At 37.8% G+C, this 25180-nt stretch overlaps 1 protein-coding gene across 5 annotated transcripts in view; it reads right to left on the bottom strand.

The window, feature by feature from the left end:
• Positions 1-2492: 2492 nt before the first annotated feature.
• FYB2 (FYN binding protein 2) overlaps positions 2493-25180 on the bottom strand; it is a 39460-nt gene continuing 16772 nt past the window's right edge. For 2 of the 5 annotated variants that reach the window (XM_058178392.1, XM_058178396.1), the window contains 12 exons: positions 23777-23894; positions 22868-23000; positions 22711-22751; positions 20075-20150; positions 17473-17514; positions 16893-16982; positions 13428-13456; positions 12689-12749; positions 8896-8980; positions 6230-6389; positions 5931-5964; positions 2493-5790 (listed from right to left, as the gene is read on the bottom strand). In XM_058178392.1, coding sequence (XP_058034375.1) covers positions 5784-5790; positions 5931-5964; positions 6230-6389; positions 8896-8980; positions 12689-12749; positions 13428-13456; positions 16893-16982; positions 17473-17514; positions 20075-20150; positions 22711-22751; positions 22868-23000; positions 23777-23894 — 876 coding nt within the window. In that variant the 3' untranslated portion in view covers positions 2493-5783. Of the gene's footprint in view, positions 5791-5926; positions 5965-6229; positions 6390-8895; positions 8981-12688; positions 12750-13427; positions 13457-16892; positions 16983-17472; positions 17515-20074; positions 20151-22710; positions 22752-22867; positions 23001-23776; positions 23895-25180 lie in introns of those variants that run through there. The other 3 variants (XM_058178395.1, XM_058178393.1, XM_058178397.1) reach the window with 3 other exon arrangements.

Raw genomic sequence — 25180 nt, 5'->3', positions numbered from 1 at the left:
CCAATCTTCCGGTATTATTTCATCCCTAATTTGAAGTGAAATCACATTTTTTTCACATACTTAGGTACACTGGTATGTATGTATATCTATTTTTTTTCTTCAGTGTGACTATTTTTTTCTTCAATGTACCAAATACAAGCTATAGGACTATATATTTGTATCCTGGAACTACTGTATTTTTGGAAAATAGCACTTAAAACAAATTCCGAGAGGAGTTTAGGGGAGGAAGGGGTCAGTTTCTCCTTAAAAGGTAAGTTGACTGCTATTATGACTGATATTAAGTAGAAATTAGCAGAAGTGGCTTTTAAGAACAACAGCTGGTAAAATTAAGAAAACAAAGTGTTGTATCTCAGATATTGCTTTCAATAAGAAAATTCATAGGATTCGCATAACCAGGCACAGCAAAATTTATCAATATCCCTATGGAAAGATAGTATTTCACAAAAGAATATTCACTGAGGCTTTCACGTTTAACTGTTATTTATAAAGGAGGTAGTCCAGATCGTTTTGAACTGATTTTTGTTCAGCTGATATAAGTTAGAAGAAGGTAGCACATGCACACTATTTTTTTCAGTTTTGTAATTTAAAAAAGGATAATTGAAGTTTCATGTACCTATTTTTATGCTGAAAAATGTTTACTGTATCTCATTGCATGTGATTATTACTTCATGGTTGACATTTGCACTTCAATAAACAGATTATAAAAGTAAACACATGAGTTTCTCATGTGAACTCTTCAGCCCTTTTATACTTTAAAATTTTAGAAATATAAATACTGTGGTTATGGTTATTGTTTTCATCACTGTGCTCAGAGAACACGTAAGCTTCCAGGGAATTGCCATTAAAAGCAAAAACGATAATATTCTATGACCAAGAATAAACTCAGAAAACCATTTTGCTAAATTCCATTTTTTTTTGCTGGCAATATTTGCAACTTTTGATGACAAACTTCACTTTTGCCTACTTTGGGTAAACCTATTGGCACTCACATGTTGGGATGTATGCCCTTTTGCAGTGGCCCCCAACCAGTGGTGAAATCCTCTGCAGTTCGCCACCGGTTCACTCCCTGCGCATGCGCTGTGTGTGCCAAATGCATGCTGTGCATGTGTGGTGCGTACCAACAGCACATTGCACACATGCATACACAGTGTGCGCCAAATGCACGCTGCGTGCGCATGCGCAATACATGCCAGACACGCTGTGTGTAGAAAAAGGAGGCTTAAGAAGGTAAGTAGAACAGCAAGTGGGTGGGGGGAACAGCTGTGCCGCGTGATTTAGATTCACTAGAAAGCAGGATTTCCTACTTTTTAGCAAATACAAAATGCGTGGCACAGCTGATCGTCGGAAGTACTGATTCACATGAACCAGTACCTTTTTTTAACTACCGGTTCACTCGAACTGGTAGCTTTTATTACTACTGGTTCACCTAAACCAGTAGCTTTTATTAGTACCAGTTCGCCCGAACCGGTAGCTATTATTACTACCGGTTTGCCTGAACCGGTGTGAACCAGCAGCATTTCACCCCTGCCCCCAACCTTTTGGGCACCAGGAACCAGTTCCATGGAGAGATGTTTTTCGATGGATTGGAGGGGCCATGGTTTTGTGTGCTGCCTGCACCCCATGGATGGTGCTTGTTTGTTTGCATGGCCCGGTTTCTGGCATTGCCCAGTGCCAATCCCCAGACTGGGGTTAGGGACCCCTGTGTTTTGCCTTGCTCTGTTTGGAACAAGGTAAGTGAAAATCTGCCTATCCATGTTGTCCATTTAATAAATAACATAGATACAAGATTCATTACATTTATCTAGTTGTAATGTTCTTCACAGAAAAGAATATTATAGTTCACAACCTTGAAAAATATGTGCAACATCTATGCTCAATCTTTGTTAGCTTGTTCACTTTACACTTTTTTCTAGTGACTTGAACTACAGACTCCAACCCCTTTGACTTACTTTAATACAAGTAGGCCAATAACGTCATTGTTGCATTATTTAAATTTGAACTGTATTTTTAAGGAAAACAGGGCAATTGATTCTAGCTTGATAGAAAGTGGAAATGAAAAATTTTAAGAAAAAATATATGTGTATTAATGAAATATCACAGTAAAAAATTTTTTAAAATAGGTAATGCCCAAAATGGTAGCAAGATTGTTACCTGGACTACCTTTCAATTAACTTTAAGTGGTTTTGGATTATTATTTTTTTTTTGCTTTCTAATCGACAATAATTTACCATGAATTCTTAATGATAGATTTCATAAATATTTGAAATAAATCAAGTGAACAGAGGAGAAGCTAGAAGAGAAAGCCGTATGCAAAATATACCTTGTCCTATATTCTGTTTAGTTCTTTAAAATGACCCTCTTTTTTTAGGGGGAGGGCTTTCCTCAAATGGAATCTTTTCTCCATTTTGCATCACAACAATTAGTATCTAAAACCCCAATGGCAACTGTATATGCATTAGACCAGGGGTCTCCAATCTTGGCAACTTTATTGACCTAGGCACAAGTAGTAAGTAGGAAACTCAGTGAATGTAAAAACAAACTTTATTAGCACAGCTGAGAATTAACTCATTCTCAGCGTAGTCCAAATTAAATTAAAGCAAATTCTTCCCAACACAATTCCTCAGCCTTATCATCAACTTTGGTCCAATTAGGCAAACTGCCAAAGGCCTTTCTTGGCAAACGTTCAGAAGACCCCGATACGAAACAAATGCAACAAGACAAAACTACCAACGTTGTTTTCCAGCAAAGAGCCCAAACGCCGTTGCTGGTCTTTTAAGCCTTATGGGAGGGGCCAATCATCTTGGCCCTACTCCCGAGTCGTCCTCTGCTTTAGCTGCTCTTGCTTTCTGGCAGCTCTTCTCATGCATGCATTAGGAACAGACTCCTCCTGTTCCTCTGCCTCACTACTGTCAGTCTCTGGAGGCTCTGGAGTCCACACAACACTCCCTGATGGTACTGGCCCCACCTCTGCCTCCGATACAGAGCTCTCATCCCGGCCTCCAGGACTGGCCCATGTTCTTCCTGAGCCTCATCGCTGTCTGATTCGGTTGCCAGCTCCGCAGGCTGCTGGCGGACCACAACGCTTTAAGCCTGGAGGACTTCAGCTCCCAGAATTCCCCAGCCAGCAAAGCTGGGAGTTGAAGTCTTCCAGGCTTAAAGTTGACAAGATTGGAGACCCCTGTACTAGACCACACTTGGGCATTTTACAACCTAATAGGCCACATCCGGCCCTTCGGCTGTCCCTGTCCAGGCCAGGTGTGGCAGCCCTCCTTAACAGTCCCTGTTTCTTATGTGGTCCTTGAGAAAATTGCCTTACCATGCACTTGACTCCACAAGCATCACATAACTGACATTTGGCTGACAACATGACATGTAATCAATTTATAATTTGCATTAAATTAAATTGAATTGTGCGGTATTCAAATTTGTTACAGGTAGTCCTCATTCAGCGACCACAATAGAAACTGGCAATTTGTTAAGTTAAACAGTGAGTGTGTTTATGGTCTGACTTCAGCTTTCCTTTGCTTTACGGATCCGGGAAGCTCATTAATGTGAGGATTTGGTTGTAAAGTTACTTTTTCTTTACCATCATAACTGCAAATGGTCACAAACAAAGACTGCCTGTATCTATCTATCTATCTATCTATCTATCTATCTATCTATCTATCTATCTATCTATCTATCTATCTATCATCTATCATTGGAGATATATGTACATATACATGTACAAGTACATGTACATGTATATATATATGTATCTCCAATGATGGCATAGTCAGAATCCAGAATGACGCTTTTCCCTTGATCTGCAAATGGTCCAAACAAGGACTGCCTGTATATGTGTGTGTGTGTGTTTCTCCCACGTAATATTGGAAGTGTCTTGGCGACGTTTCGACGAAGTCTCATTCGTTATCTTCAGGCAGGTGTTTTCAGCTTCGTGCTTCTAGGAGCAATGTGTGATCGCAGCTGTTTCTTCCTTTTAACTGCTCATGGTGTTTGAACTGATTGGTTGGGAGCTTGGCTGTGTTCTGATTGGGTGGAGATGTGTTCTGATTGGTTGGAGGCTTGGCTGTGCTCTGATTGGATGGAGGTGTGTTCTGCTTGGGTGGGGCTTGGTTGTGCTCAGGTTAGTCTGAGTTGCAGGGGGATTTGAGTTGGTGAGATGCATTGCTGTTGTTTGGGTTCTCGTTTGTGGTTGTGCTACATCTTCATGGTGGGTGTCAGTCTGCTGCATGTATGGATTGGAGGGGTTTGAAAGGGCCCCTTTCAGCCATTTGGAAACCCGCCCTTATCGACAAACGAGTCCCTAACATGAGGAATGATGCCAGACCCACACTGAGGGCCACACAGCATCTCACCACCACACATCCACGTGGAAAGCAGACTCAAACCCACACCGATGGTGAAGCATGACCACGGACCAGAAGCCAGACCGCAACTGCATCATTAGCCCTTTCAAACCCCTCCAATCCATACATGCAGCAGACTGATACCCAGCCTGAAGATGACGAATAAGACTTCATCGAAACGTCGCCAAGACACTTCCAATATTACATGGGAGAAAACCCGAATAACCAAAGACCTACATACAAACACCTGCGAAAACCTCAGAAAACAAACAAAGTAGATAGATAGATAGATAGATAGATAGATAGATAGATAGATAGATAGATAGATAGATAGATAGATAGATAGATAGCCATCATTGGCTATATATATATATATATCTCCAATGATGACATAGTCAGAATCCAGAATGACGCTTTTTCCTTGGTCACAAAAATCATGAGAATTAGTTGAGAGACATTAGTAGTACGGACAAAGTTTTTACACTATTGCCTGATCATAAGTTGTTATGGAAGACTGTAAATCCATTTCCTCATCAAAGTTGCTCAGGCAAATATCTGTTTTCACAATGGAGCTTCACGTTTATATTTCCTGTCCTCTGTCTCCATCCTTTGACAGCAGATTTAAAGCAAATAGGACTTTCCAACACAGAGAAAACTTACTCTGATTGCTGTATTCATTACATTGGTAAATATTCACAGATGGATACAATTCTGTTTTTCTAAAAAAACAAATAAATGAAACAGTAAACACTTCTAAGTATGTGTTTTAAGTTCTGCAAAGTTTTGTGTCAAACTGTACAATTAGCAGCAACGTGTTAATTGCCAATTCATTCTTTATTTATCCTATTTACATTTAAAAATAGTGCATCAAATGGATTCCCAATATTTTTTTTTCTAAATGCTAAGTCCACAAATTCTTACACTGGTTAAATACAGGATTAAATATAAAGCCAAGTGTGAAAACTCCTAACATTGACAAAATACATACCAAAAAAAATGTGTCAATAGCAGGTAGTACGTCTTGCACACAAAGACTAAGTATTGCTGTACAATATCCAAAGAACCAAAGTGACATTTGCAATTGCCATGAAAAAGAGCTGCTCTGGGAAGAGTTGTAACTTGAAACAAAGTTTGGAAAAAAAAAGTTTTTACAGACAATGATATTGAGTTATTTGTATCTTGGCCTGTACTCAGATTGATAAATTTTGGACAGGATAACATGAGCATCAAGGGCTAATACAAAAAAGTCACTTTTCTGACAATCATTCAAAAAAGTAGCAGTAGTAAACTTCTGAAGAATTCAGACTCAGTGCGTGGTCCATAATTCCATTTTTGTTTTCTTTCCCAAGCAATGAAAAGTCTTACAATTTTCCCTCTATTGTGTCTACAACATCCTTCCAAAAGTCAAACGCGTTGGCCTTCAGTTGTAAAGCACTAATGCCTGGTATAGGAAAAAACACAACATTTATTCCAGCATACAAATGGTGTCATCCATAAAATAACCTACAGCTTTGAATTATTACAGGTTCTGTTTTAGCTAATCTCATGTCTCAGAAGAACTGAGTCATTTTTAAACCTTACCTGAAATTCAAATGTTCTAATAGCACATACCCATCTAGGAAAGATTAAAAAAAAATACATTACTATAGGATGAGTTTTGTTATAAATTTTAGTCACAGAGTTACAAACAAATCATTCAAAACTACAATAAAAAATATTCAAGTGCAAAAACGATGTATAGTTCCTTATATCCTACTTCTGTATCATACCAAGATGCCCATTAAAAAAAAATCAGCTTTTTTGATTTCTGACCCCACCTTCAGTGTTTTTGTTTAGTTATTATGCTCGTCTCCTCTATTTTATTCCTTTTGAAATCTTACATTTGCCTTCAGAATTCCGACATATCAGTTGATTTCCTTCAGTGATGTCGATAACTTCAAGTTGTTCTCCAGGCAAGATCCTCAAGCCCAGGTTTCCGCTGATAGGAGTATTTGAGCAATGTGCGACTGCCGTATTTATTACTGTGATTTCTTTATTATACTGTGGCAGAGTAAGGGAGGGAAAGAAACCAAGCAAGCTACAATTTACATAAACTTAACTGAGAGCAGGTCTAGAGCTTATTACAGATACAGTATGGATAGGATACATTGAGAATGACAAAGATTTTAAACATTTCCATACAGGTAGTCCTCGAGTTACAACTATAACTGAGTTCAAAATTTCTGTTGCTAAGTGAGACAGTTGTTAAGTGAGTTTTGCTCCATTTCTCGCCATGCTTAAGTGAATCACTGCAGTATGTTCAGTAACACAGCTGAAAAGTGAATCTGGCTTTGCTTGTCAGAAGATGGCAAAAGGTGCTTATATAAGAGCGAGTCACTGGAGCCATCATAAATATGAATCAGTTGTCAAACGGTTAAATTTTGATCACGTGACCAAGGGGATGCTGCAACGGTCATAACTGTGAAAAATAGTCACAATTCACCTTTTCCCCCTGCCATTGTAACTTTGAATGATCACTAAATGAATGTTTGTAAGTCAAGGACTCCATGTAGTTTGTTTTTAAATACACATTAAGCGTACTTTTTACTGCCTTCAAAAATTCCAAATTCAGGATGATTAGAAGTTAGGTAGAAATAAGAGACGGGGGAAACATTTGTATATACATACCTTTATATAATGGAATAAAAGTAACAATAAAATGGGTAAACTAGACATTGAATGATGGTATTGTTAAGTACGCTTTAATAATATTGTGATTGGCATTGGAATAATATATTGAAACATTGAGCAACTAAATAATGAAAAAACATACTTTAATATAAACATGTATTACCATCAGAATTATATAGATTTGATGATTGTAAAGAATATGATTATAATAATTTTGTATGTCTAAATAATATTGGGATTGGTATTAGAATTGTGTATTGAAACATTGAATAATTAAATAATGAATGATTGTATCTTAATATAAATACTGTAGATGTAAAGAGTGAAATATGGGAGGTAAGTTAAAAATGAACAGGATTCAAAGCACCAAAGTGGGCGAGAAACGTTGGATAGAAAGAAAACGTCTTTTAATAAAAGGGTGACATGATTAAAAGTTAGAATAGAGATAGAAATAAGAAAAAGGGGGAATATTAGTGTATACATTTTTATATAATAAAATAAAAGCCATAACAAAAGGGAAGCTTAGAAATTGAATGGCGGTATTAATATGTATGATCAAATAACATGGTGAGTGGTATTAGAGCAATATATTAAAACGTGGAATAATTAAATAATGATAGACTACAACTTAATATAAATGTGTATTATTATTATAAATATATAAGTTGGTTAAATGAAATAACTATGATTAATTTTACTAGTTTTATTTGTATTAGAATGTATAACATCCAGGTGCCACATGGTTCACGCATTGATATGTATATGTAAAATAAAATAAAAAACTTGAAACAATATAAAAAAATTCCAAATTCAAAAGTGGTCTGACATACAGGTTATGACCTTGGGTTATGACCATTCAAAGTTAGGATAGCACTGAATGAATAGTAGCTCTGACCATCCTCAGAGTTGCATTCTTGTCTCACCTTTTCCTGCTCTGCGTAAGCTCTCTGCTCCAACTCCCGCCCACTGCCTATCTCCCCTGTCTCTGCCATTTTGGATGCCCTGCACTCCACCAGCTATTCCTGCTGCTCTCTGCTGCTACCACCCCAGCTGTGCCACCCTCAGGGGACTTTAGCTATCTTTTTTCTCCCAGGCAACCATGGGATATGCATGGCTGAAACCATATTCCACCAAAGGTCCGAAGAAAGGAAAGCACAGCAGGAAGGTCACGTGAGGTGGCATCAGTTCTCAGGTGAAATTTTCCCAGAAAATATATACTTTGTGGGAAGAAGTGGCAAACTGAAAACAGGTTTGCACTATTAGAAGTAAGAGGAAGGAATATAAAATTTGTTCATTTGATCAAGGTTACAATAGCTATTACTGTATGTTGTCCTAGTAACCCTTAATGGATTCTTGCTGACATCAGGACTGAAGTGAATAGATATTTATGGATTTGTTTATAGATAAGAGGTAGGATATGGGAAGGAGATTATTTGCTGTATTTTAACAGAAGATAATAAGTTACTAAAATTGTTGATATTTTATATATTTTCTTTTTCTTTACTATATTTTTTCTTTTTCTCCCTTTTTCTACACCTTTTAATTTTTAATTTTTTTATATTTTAGTTTGTATTTGTTTATACTATTGTAATTACAATCTTTAATAAAATTACTATATAAAAAAGCAAAATATATACTCTGCAACTACAGATTTTTCTCCTAAAACAAGGTCCAGAATTGTTGGTTACCGCTAAGAATTTATGCATATTTCTAATGACAATATAATGTAACAAGAATTGTTTTCTGGAATGTTGCTATTCATAGTTCTGTATCGTGACAAGAGATGACAAATTGCACAGCATATTTTCATATATCATACACACAACAGTAACCATGCCAACATCTTCCAAGCTATTTAAAAGAAAAAGAAACTTACCATAAATCTCTCTCTAAATGATTGTTCCTCCTTTGTCATCTTGTTATTCTTTTCTACAATGTATTTCTTGACTTTAAAGCGATTTCTAAGAAAGACACATTTACAGAATAAATCTAACAAATGGACATCCGAGAATCAGGGGGGAAAAATCAGGATTTTTCAGAGTGGCGTTGCCAAAACTACGTCAGAGACCAGGTGCCCTTATCTGGAAAGATCCTCAAATGATCAGACACTTAACCTTTTTTTTGCTTAAGAGTAAACTGAAGAAATCAACTGTGTGTTTATTTGCCAGGAAGAAGACAAAACTCTCCCAAAAAAGTTAGTGTCCTGGACTACTGTCTCACCAGGCTCAAGGTTGACTCAGCCTTCCATCCTTCCGAGGTGGGTAAAATGAGAACCCAGATTGTTGGAGGCAATATGCTGACTCTGTAAACCGCTTAGAGAAGGGCTGTAAAGCTCCATGTAAAGCGGTATATAAATCTAAGTGCTATTGCTACATCAATTCTCTCTGTTTGTTAAGCTCTACTCCCAAAGGCAGAAAAAGAAAGACACCAGCTAGTTCCAATTTGGATTATGGCAAATTGAACAATGCTTTGGCTACTTCAGAGCACCCTAATTTAGACTTGATATCACACAAATCTTCCACCTTTGTATTGTCAAAGATATAAAATTTCAGCTTGAAAGATGCAATAGTGAAAAGATTCTGTGTAATAACACTGAACATTGTGGAACACTTTATGTTTTGCTTCTTACATAAATAATAGAAATGTAAATAATGTGTTTTTAGAAATTCCCATCCCTTCAAAAATAAATGCATCTAGTGTTCTTTTTTTAATCTTTCTACATGATTGTTGTTTGCTTTTCTCTCTCTTCCTTTCAACAAAAGAAATGTAAATGTCCAGTTTTATGACAAATATTCTCTCTTGAAAAAGGAGAGTGAGCGAGAGAACACTATTTTCTAATGTCAGGGATGTCAGAAAATGCTGAGATTCCAGAGAGACAATGAGTACCAGCGCGATCAACTAAGATACCACACAACAGGCCTCATTTCATGCACCACTGAATCACAAAACCATTTTCAAATAGGAATCATGTAGTTACAGTACCACCCAGACCTGTAGTTCAATAGGTTGCAAGCAGAGCACCAAGCAGCTTTCACCCAGCTGGAAAGTTACAAGGGATTTTGTTTTAATGCAAGCAAAAAAAGCTGATGCTAGAATTAAAAGGCTATTTGAATTTCACGCAGCCTTTGACTCCACAGCATTCCATTCCCCACAAAAATGCATTTAATACTCAATTATTCTCATGCTGCTGAAGAACCAGTTCAGTTTTATTATCAGGTCTGATGTATATCACCTGCAGAGTCACCCAGCCATAATGCCTACCAACAAAGTTGCCATACTGACTGTTTGCACTCAGTTCCCTATCGTTAAAACAAAGAGCTTAGCTGAAATTTTGTGTATAACAGAAGAATCTCAAGATTGAACTATGGTGGAGGAAAATACAGAATCTAGGATGAAAGACATTTCAATTCCACAGAGGAAAACAGATGGAAAGGTGATCTTCACAATGCCTGAGAAACATTTATTGTGTGGCACCGAAAACTCTGCTTCTTCTGGCTGTACAAAGTTTCTGGTTTTATTTATTTATTTTATTTATTGATTTATTTGTCACAACAGTATATATAAGTATAAGCATGAATTAACTATACGAATTGGATACAATCAAAGGGAATATTAGGACAGGAACGGTAGGCATGCTGGTGCTCTTAGACACGCCCCTTACAGACCTCTTACAAATGGGGTGAGGTCAATAGTAGATAGTCTTTGATTAAAGCTTTGGGGATTTGGGGAAGAGACTACAGAGTCAGGTAGTGCATTCCAGGCATTAACAACTCTGTTACTGAAGTCATATTTTCTGCAATCAAGATTGGAACGGTTCACATTAAGCTTAAATCTATTGTGTGCTCGTGTATTGTTGCGATTGAAGCTGAAGTAGTCTTCAACAGGAAGGACATTGTAACAGATGATTCTATGAGTTAAGCTCAGGTCATGTCGAAGGCGGCGGAGTTCTAAATTTTCTAAACCCAGGATTTCAAGTCTGATGGCATAAGGTATTTTGTTGTAATCGGAGGAGTGGAGAACTCTTCTTGTAAAATATTTCTGGACACGCTAAATTGTATTTATGTCAGAAATGAGGTGTGGGTTCCAGACAGGCGAGCTGTATTCAAGAATTGGTCTAGCAAATGTTTTATATGCTCTGGTTAGTAGTGTAATCTTTCTGGAGAAGAAAGTTTTATACAAAAAAACTCTTTTTGTATAAAAAAACTTTTTGTATAAAAGTTTCTGGAGAAAAAGTTTTATACAAGGGAAACAATCCACGCCATCCAGAAAGTTTAAAATATTTCAGTTCATGAGGTTGCTGGAAGCTTACACAAAGCCTTTCCAGATAAAAGAATTGAGGGATTAAAAAAAGCCAGTAATTTCTTAATAAAGCCAATCTTAATAAAAGGAAGTTTAGGCATCAGTTTCTTGGTGTGATCTACTGGATCTTGTTTGGCTGACAATCAGGATTGGAGGAATGCTATGTAAGCTGCCTTGACCTCATGGAAGAAAGACAGGATTTATGAATAAATGAATAAAATATGTGCCAAAAAATGTCCCAGGTGTGCATCAGAGCAGGGGTCTCCAACCTTGGCAACTTTAAGACTTGTGGACTTCAACTCCCAGAATCCCTCAGCCAGCAAAGCTGAGTTGAACTCCACAAGTCTTAAAGTTGCCAAGGTTGGAGAACCCTGCATCAGAGCCTTAAAAATAAATTCCAAGGCAAAAAAAAAAAAGACCTCTCTTAATATTTCTATATTAGCCTTTATAGCATTGACACTTTTGAACCTTGGTATTGGATAAGATTCCTGAGAATACCATGGATAGCCAAGAACGTGAGCAAATCAGGCCAGAGTTCTCTTTAGAGACACAAATGACCAGGCTCAAATTATTTTACTTTGAATATGCAAAGATACAGCTCTCTGAAGATGGCTCTAATGCTAGGAAAGGAGGTGGAAAGAAAAAGAAGAGGATGACTAGCAGAAAGCTGAACGGATTCAGTTTCAGTGGTTAATAAGTACACTGCTAGAAAACCTGAAGGACCAAGTTAAGTAATAGTTCATCATGGAGACTTATCTACGTCAGGGGTGCCAAACTCATTTTCACTGAGGACCGCATCAGAGTTGTGTTTAACCCATGTGGGGGCATGGTAGGCGTGGCCAGTTTGACATGGCAGGGCGCCATGGTGGCCTTACTGCTCTGCCAGCGAAAGCGGGCTTTCAATCTCCATTTTTGGCTGGGATGGCCTCCTGCAACCCTCTGCTCAGGAAGGCTGCGTACGGCTCTCCTGACCTCCATTTTTGCTGGCAGAGGGTTGCAGGAGGCCGTCCCAGCCAAAAACGGAGATTGGGAGCCCTCTTTCATTGGCAGAGGCACCACGGGCCAGTCCTTTGCTGTTTCCAGGGCAGTCCCGCCAGGCCAGATCTAAGTATCCCACGGGCCGGATCTGGCCTGCGGGCCTTGAGTTTGACATCCCTGATTTACATGGTCACTAAGAGCCAGTTCTAAAAGCACATAATCAGTTAATTAACCTTATTATTGTGTTTTGTATTATTGCACTTTATATTATTGTGACCAGTTATCATACTTTTTAAGGATACTGCTATAATTGTATAGATCTGAACAAAGTTTTATTGGCATGAGAAATTTTAGATAGCAAAGAAAAATATATTCATGACTATTTTACCTACCTTGTATCGTTTTGTTCTGGGTCAATGTCATTATACGCAAAGTTTTCCTGGGCCATGACATCTGCAATTAAAATCAGAGTGTGTGATTAACTAGCTACAATTTCCAGGAATTAGGAAAGAGAAACATCTAAACTTTACAGTCTACGAAATGCAACATGAAAGGGAAAACAAATGGAGTGACAGTAGGAAATAAGCAAACTCAACCTCTAAAAAGTTACAGTGCATCCCAGAAAATGAATGGCCTTTGAATTCATAAAGTGAGCAAGGCCCAAGTGACTTCCTTGTGAAAGGAGACTGTCACAATTATCATTTGTCTCCTTAAGAATTTCCCACTCTAGAAGTGAATTCCTAAAGGACTAATGGCTATGTAATAAGTGTTAAAATAACTAAAGAGTGTTGTAAGTCTGAAAAGATCTAACTTGTCTGAAGCAGCTCTAAAAAATTCAGTGTCTAAAAGAATAATTACAGGATCAATTTACTCTTACAAAAAGTTGAATCTGTAGAATTAGAGACAAGCAATGGCAGACCTGCTAAAAATCCTTCTTGGCTGCACTCCATCATAAAAAAAAATGATATGTTAAAAATGAGAAGCAGTGTTTTAAACAGGCACTATATTTTCTGTTGATAATTACAAAATAAAAAGAGGGTTGCCTATTCCAAAGCATCTCAGACATGCAGACAGGACCAAAAATGTTCTTTCAAAAGAAAGTCAGTTTATCTATTAGACATACAAGCTTACCTAGGTTTGGTACAGAACGGGAAAGATTGCTGCAGAAGACAAATAAAACATGTGCATTTCAGCATGTGTTATAAATAACCACTTTTGGCTGCACATTTGCAGGTAAGGTTTTCAAACAGGAATATAGCATGCACCAACTTCTATACTGCCCATCACACTTGTGTGACTCTTAATTTTGAAGGCTACATCATCATCTTCGTCGTCGTCATCGTCTTTAGATGACTCCATAATCCCTTGCGGGGTGGAGTCCTGACAACTGAATGGAGCTGAGGGTTACTGGCTGGATGTCCTTCTTGTCACCAATGCGGACTTATATTCAGCAGATACAATCTCAAAGTGCACAGAGAGAGAAATATCTGCCTCTACTACGATCGAACTCACAGCCTCCTGAATGTGAGGTGAGAGCTCCATCTCTAGGCCACCGCACCACTCAATTTTGAAGATTATATGACTGAATAAAAAAGCCATAGGTGGGGGGAAAAAATATTGGACCAATATTTGAACTTCACAGTTTTTTTGTTATCAACTCCTGAAAGCAGCATATTTACATATCCAAAATGCGTTACATTTTTGGAGCCTAGAAAAGAGGTATAATAAACTGAGATTTATTCTTAAAAATTAAGGAAACGTTCAACCTGAGAGCATTTTCACAGAACTCAAGACTAACGGATGTAAACATGAAGAGAGTAAAGGAACTTAACACCGGCATATTAAGCTCTAGTCTCAAACAAACTAGCAACATGTGAAAAAAGAAATCTCCCAACAATGGACAAATGGCTGCAAAAGTTGACGGAGTTAGCAGAGATGGCTAAATTGACTGCTTTGATACAAGAAAAAAAAGTAATTTTGTTTTTACTTGGAAACCACTTCTGGACTTTGTGCTTGAGGTGGGGGAAAAAAAGAAACTTTGATTTTGGGTTTTATCGCTTAGATACATTTGTTGTTATAGAAATGGCTAATTTATACTACTATGTAAAAGTAAAAAGTTGAAGTTTGATGTTATTTCCTTATTTTACCGCACCAAAGAGAGCCAGAAGTCAACACCATTTTTTTTTCTTTTTTCCCTTCTTTTCTACATTCTTCCTTTCCTTTTCCCTCCCCTATTTTTCCTACTGTTTGCTTTTGTATTTTTGTATTTTATATTATAAACTAATAAAACATGTGAAAAAAGAAATTGAGACCAAAAAAATACACATACAATAGAGAGCTGTTTAACACACAAAGAGCCAAACAGGAATCAGGAATTTCTTTCATGAATGGCATTATAATAACCTTCTCTTATTCAGTCATTCTCCAGATAGGTGGCTTTCAAACCCACATGTCTGAGAAATCTCTAAACTGGGACAGCAACATAATCTACTCCATCAATGGCAATTTAAATTGTGTTGGATGCTGAGTGCTGTTTCCAAAAAATTACAAAATAACCAGTGATTATTATCTTTGAATTTTTAATATTCAATTAAAAATTCATAATTATCAACCTTCCTCTTTTCTCACAAATGTTTTTTTTAGTTCAGATGGTATCTGGACAAATATTTGGAATATTAAGGTACTTGTTGACCAGAACAACCTAGGATCCTGAAAGCAACTTAAAATTTCCTGGCCAAGTGCTCAATATGAATGGAAAACTTGGCACCCAGGATTTACTACATTTAACCAAAGATAAACCAAGAAAGGAAGAGTTAAACAATGCAGTTCAAGTTTCAAGTGATTTGATCACTTTCTTTTTCCAGCATCCCAAACTGCGTGAAGACAAGCATAAAGCTAAAAGCTAAATCTTACCTCCAAGTGTCACACTTATTTGTGCTAAAGCCAGAACAAAAAATGCAACCAATCAACCCTCAGAACCTATATTTCTATTTTGAGAGGTGAAGTGTTTGTTCAATCAATCAATCAATTAATCAATCAATCATAATAGAGCTAGAATGGACCTTCAAGGTCTTCTACTCCAACCCTCTGCTCAAGCAAGAGATCCTATACCATTTCAGACAAGTGACTGTCCAGTCTCTTCTTAAAAATCTCTAGTGATGAAGCACCTACAACATTTAAAGGCAAGTCATTCCATTGGTTAATTGTCCTCACTATTAGGAAGTTTCTCCTTAATTCCAGGGTGCTTCTCTCCTTGATTAGTTTCCATCCATTGTTTCTTGTCCTGACCTCTGGTGCTTGAAAAATAATTTGACTGCCGCCTCTTTGTGGCAACCTCTCAAATGCATATCAGCTACCATTTTCTCCTTCAGCTTAATATTCAACGCTTCTCATTCACACTAACATTCCTGCCCTTCCCACTCAATCTGGGTAAAATGGAAGGGAAAGGCCTTGCCATTCCGTAAAGGTATCTAAAGCTTTTCCATTACTATCCCAAACCCATTTATATTTCAATGACATACATGCAATTATTGAACTAGCAATTAAGAAGTTGTAACTTTCACAGTGCTGTGATTTTATTTTATTTTTTATTTTATTTTATTTGTCATAACAGCATACATAAGCATAAGCATGAAGCAACAGTAGGACAGGAACGGTAGGCACGTTTGTGCTCTTATGCACGCCCCTTATAGACCTCTTAGGAAAGGGGTGAGGTCAATAGTAGACAGTTTTTGGTTAAAGCTTTGGAGACTTTGAGAAGAGACCACAGAGTCAGGTAGTGTATTCCAAGCATTAACAACTCTGTTACTGAAGTCATATTTTCTGCAGTCAAGATTGTAATGCAGTAACTAATTGAAATGCAGTAACCCAGCATTTCAAAGGTTCATCAGCCACCACAGTGACCAAATTGGAATAAAATTAAAGAGTGGCACTTTAAATAAATCAATAGATGCCTTTTATGAATGATGATGATGATGAGTTTTCAGTGTTCTCTGAGATTGTTTTACTGCAGATATTTCATTACCAGGCTAGGTAAGATCATCAATGCAAAGGGGATTGAAGTTTGCTGGTTGTTTATTGCATATAGAATAGCTTCCTCTGCCAATCCTGCTTGCAATGTGATTTCTTGTTTGATTTTTCCTTGATTAGGAACATACTGTATATTCTCTACATACCATATACCGGTAGTCCTCAACTTACAACAGTTCATTTAGTGATCATTCAAAGTTAAAACATCACTGAAAAATGTGACATATATCCGTTTTTCACACGACTTTTGCAGCATGATCATGATCACGTGATCATAATTCAGATGCTTGGCAACTGGTTCATACTTATGACCATTGCTGTGTCCCAAAGTCATGTGATCCCTTTTTGCGACCTTCTGACAAGCAAAGTCAATGGGGAAGTCAGATTCACTTACCAACCGTGTTACTAAGTGCAGCGATTCACTTAACAATTGTGGCAAGAAAAGTTGTAAAATGGGACACAACTCACTTAAACAAATGTCTTACTTAACAGAAATTTTGGACTCAACTGTGGTCGTAAGTAGAGGACTACCTATATTCTCTACTATTGGAATAATATATTACATACCGAGAACTCTCTTTCATGTGTGCGCTTTTTATTTTTAATTTTCCTTTGAAAAATTTTCCAAATCCTTTGAGTTTTTCAATTTTGATATCTCTAGAAGAAGAAAAGAGGGAAAGGAATTAATAAATAACGAAGTGAAGGTACTATTTATACATTTTATACATTGTCTTCCTTTATGAACATAAAGTTGGGAAAAGACAATAGGTGAATGTGCCTCTATTTTGTAAGCTCTGGCACCACCCCAAGATGTAATTGCTGCTTTTCTAGAATTTCTTTATAAAAACATTAGAGAAACAAACGGCGTATAAATCTAAAGGTAGAATCAGTGTTCAGAGGCAGACGGTGTTCGGACAACTCCTAAAGGAGTTCAGGCTAGCCTACAGCAAAGACCATTTCAACAGCTCCTTTGTGCTTCAGCAGCTGGATAAAAACCCTGAAAGAAAACCCGCATATGTAAAAGCTGAAGGCAGACTCCTGCAGAGTTCATTCTTCCCAGGCATCATCAGCCATGCTCCGTGTGGCACGAAAACAAGTCAGAAGATGACAATTATATTCTAGCATTATTGCTCTGAGGAACACCCACCTTTTATAATTCCTGGAATGAATAATTCCTTTTCCAGAAATTCTGGGAGGGCAAGATGGGAAAAAAGATAGATTATTACTAAAAGCATCTGTTTCTGATTTTGCTCTTAAGGTGGAAGTTAGTTCTGAGCTAAGTTTAACTACTGGTTGTTAGATAAAGATATTGGGGTGGGGGCATGCGGGATTGGCAGTGATGGAGAGGGGTTAAATTCCAATTTATCCCAAGGGCACCAGTACAGGGAAGAATAGAATAGAATAATAGAATAATAGAATAGAATAGAATTTTTATTGGCCAAGTGTGATTGGACACACAAGGAATTTGTCTTGGTGCATATGCTCTCAGTGTACATAAAAGAAAAGATACGTTCATCAAGGGTAGTGCAGATTATTTCTGGTATTAGAGTACTCTATTTTAGGCTCTCAAAATTGGGTTGAGGGTTTTCTGCTGATTAAATACAGGTAGTCCTTGTGTCAGCATTCCAGAAAACCCCTCCTGCAGAAAAGACTCCGAAGCAAACATCTTTCAAAGTTCTTTTACTAGCATAGGTAACCTGGCACAGTTGGTTGAAATCTGAATCTGGGGATCCAGGTTCCTCCCTCAATAATACAAACTCCAAAATCCCCACCCTCATGACCCCTCTGCCAATCACATGCTCCAATCTTCAACCGTCCCATCTCGAGACATCACTCCGGCCACTCCTTCTCCAGGTGCAAGCTCAGCCTGACCTTGACCGGCAGGAAGAATGTTGTTATGTCTAATAATCCCTTGTACCACCACCCGCTTCTCCTACTTTCCCACACAAGAGAAAGTGGCAGTGTGTGGAAGCCTTCGGCCTAGCATGGCTTCCAAAGCTGACACCTTGACTTAACAACAGTTCATTTAGTGACTGTTCAAAGTTATAACAACACTGAAAAAAGTGACTTATGACCATTTTTCACACTTACAACATTTCTAGCAGCCCCATGATAACGTGATCATAATTCAGATGCTTGGCAACTGGCTCATACTTATGACCATTGCTGTATCCCAATGTCATGTCACCCCCTTTTTGCGACCTTTTGACAAGCAAAGTCAATGGGGAAGACAGATTGCCTTAACAGCCAGGTTACTCACTTATCAGCTGCAGTTATTCACTTAACAATTGTGGCAAGAAATGTCATAAAATGGTACACAAGTCACTTAACACATATCTCACTTAAGAACAGAAATTTTGGGCTCAGTTGTGGTCGTAAGTATAGAACTACCTGTATACTGTAATCAGTTAGTCCAATGAATTTGGTGGGTATCAAGTCAGGAAATTTTGGCCTAGTCTGTTTCAATTGATATTCTAAAGTAATCCTCAACTTAGTACAACAGTTCATTTAGTGACCATTCAAAGTTACAACGGCACTGAAAAAAGTGACTTATGACCATTCTTCACACTTACGACCCTTGCAGCATCCCCATGGTCACATGATCAAAATTCAGACACTTGGCAACTGACTCATATTTTCAACAGTTGCAGCATCCTGGGATAAAGTGATCATCTTTTGCGACCTTCTGACAAGGAAAGTCAATAGGGAAGCCAGATTCACTTAACAATCGTGTTACTAATTTAACAACTGCAGTGATTCACTTAACAACTTGGAAAGAAAGGTCATAAAATGGGACAACACTTAACAAACATCTTACATAGCAACAGAAATGTTGGGCTCAATTGTGGTCGTAGGTTGAGGACCAACTGTGCATAGAATATGGCTACTAAGCATCAGGAGGAATTTTCTGACTGCACAAGCAGCCAACCAGTCAAAAAGGCTCCTGTATTAAATGGTGAATTCTTACTGAGATCTTCAAATAGAGGTTGGATAGTCATCTATCAGAGATGATATAGTACCTTGATGGCGAACCTATGGCACACATGCCACAGGTGGCACACGAAGCCTTATCTGTGGGCACATGAACGTTGCCCTAGCTCAGTTCCATCACACATGCATGTGCCGGCCAGCTGATTTCCAGGCCTTCCGGGACCACCGGAAGTCAGGAAACAGGCTATTTTCGGCCTACGGAGGGCCTCAGTGGGTTGGGATAGGCTGTTTTTGCCCTCCCCAGGCTCCAAGAAAGCCTCTGGAGCCTGGGAAGGAAGAAAAAAGAGCCTACCAGGCCCACCAGTAACCTTTTTGCTGTCACGTGCCAAAAGTGGGGGGAATGCAGGAGGGTCACACGGGGGGCGCGGGGGTTTGGAGGGGCACTGAATTATAGGTGTGGGCACACACGAGCGTGACCTGCCCGCGCTCCCCCTGCTTTTGGCATGCAATGACAAAAAGGTTATCCATCACTGATATAGTAGATCCTATCCCAAGCAGGGAATTGAATGGGATAGTATCTAAGATTCTTTCCAACTGTATGAGTCTATATTTCCTACACTCCAAAAAGGGACTGCAGCAACACAGTAAACATATTTGACCATTGGCAAGTAAAATAGCACTAAATACAGCTTTTTTTTTTAGTGTGCCTATAGGAAAAAGGCCCAGATCCCCCCTTAATTGTACAGGATATAAAAATGTCAAGACGCTTTGTCATATAAACGACTCAAAGTTCGTACAACCAACAACTACCTACTCACTCCGATTTGGAGGAATTATAACCTTCACATTGAATTTCACTTTGAATATCCTCATATGTTTCTTCATAGGTATCATCTGAAATATAAAGAAATAAAAAGCCATATTTTTAGCTAAGCCACCTGTTGCTGGTAATTTTAAAGTATAATTAAAAAAACACCATTTGGAAATATAGCAAAAGTGTTAATTTTTTCTATTGTCATCCATTTATTGCACTTCATTAATAACCTAATTGAGCTCTTTTTGGGATATTTAAGAAGTAGTGCCTGAATTAAACAAAACCGACTTCCAAATTTAAAAAGATTATAAAATATGGAGTACTATGAACTGGAGGATGGAATAAAACAAGCACGTTTTCTATTCAAAAATACGTCAAAAAGAATACGCTTTAAGATTCTACAACTTTGTAGCTTTTATTGCAGCCTATAACTGTCTCAAATTGAATCATTCCTGTAGGTAGAGAAATCACAAAAAAGATTAACCCCAAAGAATTATTAATCTATCTAACCAACAGATTATTTCATATTCTTACGTAAATTAATTTCTGAGCTTTATTTTCTGTTGTATTCATATTCTGCCTTTCTTCCAAGGAGCTCAGTTTAGCCCAAATATGATCTCATTTTTACCTTTACAGCAGTGGTAAGGTAAAGGTAAAGGTAAAGGTAAAGGTTCCCCTCGCACATACGTGCTAGTCATTGCCGATTCTAGAGGGCAGTGCTCATCTCCGTTTCAAAGCTGAAGAGCCAGCGCTGTCCAAATACATCTCTGTGGTCGTGTGGCTGGCATGACTCAACGCCAAAGGTGCACGGAAAGCAGTGGTAGGATTCAATTTTTTTTACTACCGGTTCTGTGAGCATGGCTTGGTGGGCATGGCATGGCTTGATGGGTGTCGCTGTAAAAATCTCCATTCTCTCCCCATTCCAGGGGAAGGTTACTGCAAAATCCCCATTTCCTCCCAATCAGCTGGGACTTGGGAGGCAGAGACTAGATGGGGGCGGGGCCAGTCAGAGGTGGTATTTACCGGTTCTCCAAACTACTCAAAATTTCCACTACCAGTTCTCCAGAACGGGTCAGAACCTGCTGAAACCCACCTCTGAGTTACAGCACTCAAATATTCTCAGTACTCAAATAGTTCTCAAATATTCTGACATGGTAAGTCAACTATGACCATCAAGTAAATTTCATGATTGAACAAGGAATTAGTTTGGATTTTAAAAAACAAAACAAATATGATTTATACATACACATCCATTTTGTCATATGCTACCTAGAGTTTTTGGATTGGGGCCAGTTACCCATACTATAAAACCAACCAACCAATAAATAAGAGTCTATAAATTAACGGAAAGATGAGTTCAAAACTATGACTGCTCCTGATGAGGAAAGTTCACATAAATCAACATTAAAAATTCAGTGACCATAACTTAACTACACCATATGGAATAAGTACTATCATTTGAAAGTCAATGTGTCACTAAGGGTGATTTTTTTAAAAATTTGACAGTATAACATCAGCCTCCAGAGATTTTAAATGAAGTGTCTTCAAATAAGATTGTCAGTAAAAAGCATGACCTGCTTAGCCAAATGGTTTACCAAGACATCTTGGGTCAGGTGCAATCAATCAGCCTAACCTAACAAAATGAGGATGAGTTGGAAGATATCCATATATCTTTCCTTTGATACAAGGGAGAAAGAAATGAATCATATACTAAGGAAAAAACAGAGGAAGCAACTAATCATCTCTCCATCGCGGACAAGAGCAAAGCTAGTTTAAGGAGCAAAGTGGAAAGTTCAGTCTGAGAAATGACAGAGTATATTATTTAGCCTTTGAGGTCTAACAACTTCAGATAAATTCTATATATTCAGAAAAGTGAGGAGATCTTTATTCCTAGAATAATTTGCTGTGCTATGAAAAAGAACACACAAACATGGGTTCCCACTCAATGGAAGACCACTGGATAACAATTGCAAAATAAGAACATGTATATTAAATATAAGCTAGCATAGAAGTACTGTGGTCCTCCTACTTTTAGAAAATTTATCAGATTCCCATTGGCAAATCTACAGCTTGAACATGTCACAAGTCAAAGGGAAATCCTCAATATGAATTATATAAGCAGTGTATCTGAATAACAAGGATTTAGTTAGTGAATGTTATTTGACTTACATTACAATTATACTGGCATTATAAAATGTAAAGTAAAAATTAAAACTTTAATGTTTATATTTACATTTTTACTTTACAAACTTTGTCATGAATTATCATTTTTTTCATGCGACAAAAGGGTGGCATTATTAAACACATGGGTTCTGATTGTTATTAGCTGAATTCTAACATATCTAAATTAAACTACTGTCCTGACCCCATTTACCTTTGAGAGTGACACACTACTCAGAAGCTTTTGATATTCTTTTCCTAAAAGGGATCTCAACCATGGAAAAAAAAATAAAGCCAAATTTTTTTTGGGTTTACAGACACTCCAATTTTCATAATCTTTCTAATGGTTGGGTAGTGCAGAGACTTCACTAGGAATCTGGATGGTTTTTCAAGAGTTAAAACTACCTTTGTGTAAATTCTTTCAGTGGTTAAATATTCAACCCCACTTTGTTCTATAAGAAGTGTTATTTCTATACTTACTGGAATGTAACGCAAATGATCTGTGGGCATCAGAGGATTGTCTGCAATACAACATTTAAACAAAGTAGTGTAAAAAATGCATTTGAAATGTTAAGAGTCACAATTTTTCAAAAAACTTAATCTACATGTACTACCTAAATGTCTATGAAACACTTACAGTGTTCTCTCTATTCCTTCCACATCGTCATACACTTCCTCTGCAGTTTGCTCCAATGTAGCAGTTCTTAGAACTGGGTTCCATTTCTCTTCATCTGTTCTTAAAGATTCCAGGCTTACATAATCATCTGAAACTGGAGCAGAATTCTTGTTTCAAGCTCTCCTGAATGTATATGAAATATTTAACCTGCCTAAATGCTGAAACTGCAACATGCATTCTGAAAATCCAAGAAGAGAAAGCTATGAAAACTGCACTGGCTTTTTGATGTATGTTTCTCTAAAATATACCATTAAGAAAAAAGCAGTCAACATTTTTTGCCATGATTGTCCTACATTGTCCATGGACTTTAAAATTGCACTTACAATCACAGAACCCAGGCTGGCTTGGGAAGTCTGGGAATTGAAGTTCATACATCTTCATTATTTAGGCTAAGAAACACTGCTATAAAATAATACAGTATCACGTTTTTCTTAAGCATATTCCACAAATTACCATTACTGTACACCAGCTCTTACGATGGTCCCTCATCTCTCGACCTAGATATACAAATATCAATTCTTCAATCCTTGGCAAGAAGTCAAGAGATACAAAGGACACGTATGTTTACGTATGGAGAGGTATAAAGGAGTATGTGTCACTTAACTCAGAGTAATGCAGCAGCAACATCAATATGCATTTACTCCATTTAATCTAATTTTTTTTATTACCAGTTCTGTGTGCGTGGCTTGGTGGGCATGGCGTTGCTTGGTGGGCATGGCAGGGGAAGGATACTGCAAAATCTCCATTCCCACTCCACTCTAGGGCCAGCCAGAGGTGGTATTTGCCGGTTCTCTGAACTGCTCAAAATTTCCACTAACCAGTTCTCCAGAACCTTCAAAACCTGCTGGATTTCACTCCTGATTTACTCACAATCTCCATCCTTTGCCAATCCTTCTCCAGACAAACACTTATTTGTTTCCTCTTGGGGCATGTTCTTCTCATTCCCTTTGATTCGGGATTTCATGAATACACTTCTGGGATTGCAAATCTGTTGGCACACATTACATTGCTTGGTTAAAGCCCTTTCACAACATTCCTTGTTAAATTCACAATGTGGCACAGAGCACCTCTTCTACCATACAAATCAAAGCAGATTAAATAAAGTACTGAATTATTTCTGACCAGGCATCATCCAGCCCAAATCTGTTTAATTTCTCTTCATCTTGCACCTTCTACATGCACCTTTCATCATAAGAAAACATTCCCCAAGCTGAATTCTTACCAGTAAATTCCACTGAACTTTTAAGTAAAGGGGAAATACATGTCCTACTTCTTTCCCAAGCCAAAACCAGGAGAAGACAATATTACATTAGATGAATAGAAAATTCAAGTGGGGAAAGAAATACCTCCCCCAGCCATTTTACATATTCAATATTAGCAATTATTCAATTTTCCCAATTAAAAGCTCTCCTGTAACATCTGTGAGTAGAGTGGGCAGCAGCCTGAAAGGTTTTCAAGAAAGTCACATCACCTTTTACAAGACAGTTTGTGCATGTATAATCCAATCAGAAACTCAACATTTAAGAATTGCCTATTTAAGAGAGGAACCGGAAGTGTCGCAGCGATACTGGCTGGAAAATAGTGAGTTCCAACGAGCTTCACGAAAATCCAGTCAGACAAACTGCTGTCGGGGGGGGGGGTGTCTTCAGACCAGAAGGGATGGGGAAGAAAGAGAGGCACCTCGGAAGACCAAGGCAGTTCTTTGATCTGGCAGCGGGAGGCGGCAGCCATTGAAGTGACTACTACAAGCTGGGGCAACCAGACTAAGATCTGCACTGGATCGGTGATTCAATGGAGTATTGTTACTGGGTGAGTGATTGGCCAACTCACAGGTAAGAAGAAAAATCTTCTGAAAGCTTAAAAGAGGTCCCAGTGTGAAATAATTGGCACTTGGGAATTCAAAGTGAAGGAAAAAAAAACACAAAGAGAATTTAGAAGGTTAAAGCCCAAAAAGGAGAACTTACTACCTGGATTTAAAATTGGATTTGGAGGAGATTAATTGATGTGGGAATAAGAAATTACGAACTAAAGAAAATAAGATGTGGAAGGTTAATTTAGTTATAAGGTTTTAAGGTAAAAATGGAATAAGTTGAAATACACTGTTAATAATTTAAAAATGTGCTGGTGATTCTGAGAAACATGTTAAATAAATGGAGAAAAAAATAGGGTTGCCTGGACACCATAGCGGAAAATGAATACAGCAATAGAGAGAGAAAGGAAGAAGGAGTAGGGAGATGGAAGGAAGGAAGAAGAGCAGAAGGAGAGAGAGGACCA

The sequence above is a fragment of the Ahaetulla prasina genome, chromosome 3 (assembly GCF_028640845.1).
Source record: "Ahaetulla prasina isolate Xishuangbanna chromosome 3, ASM2864084v1, whole genome shotgun sequence".
NCBI classification, from domain to species: Eukaryota; Metazoa; Chordata; class Lepidosauria; order Squamata; family Colubridae; genus Ahaetulla; species Ahaetulla prasina.
Note: the sequence above shows the minus strand (reverse complement) of the source record. Positions and strands in the feature narration are given on the sequence as shown.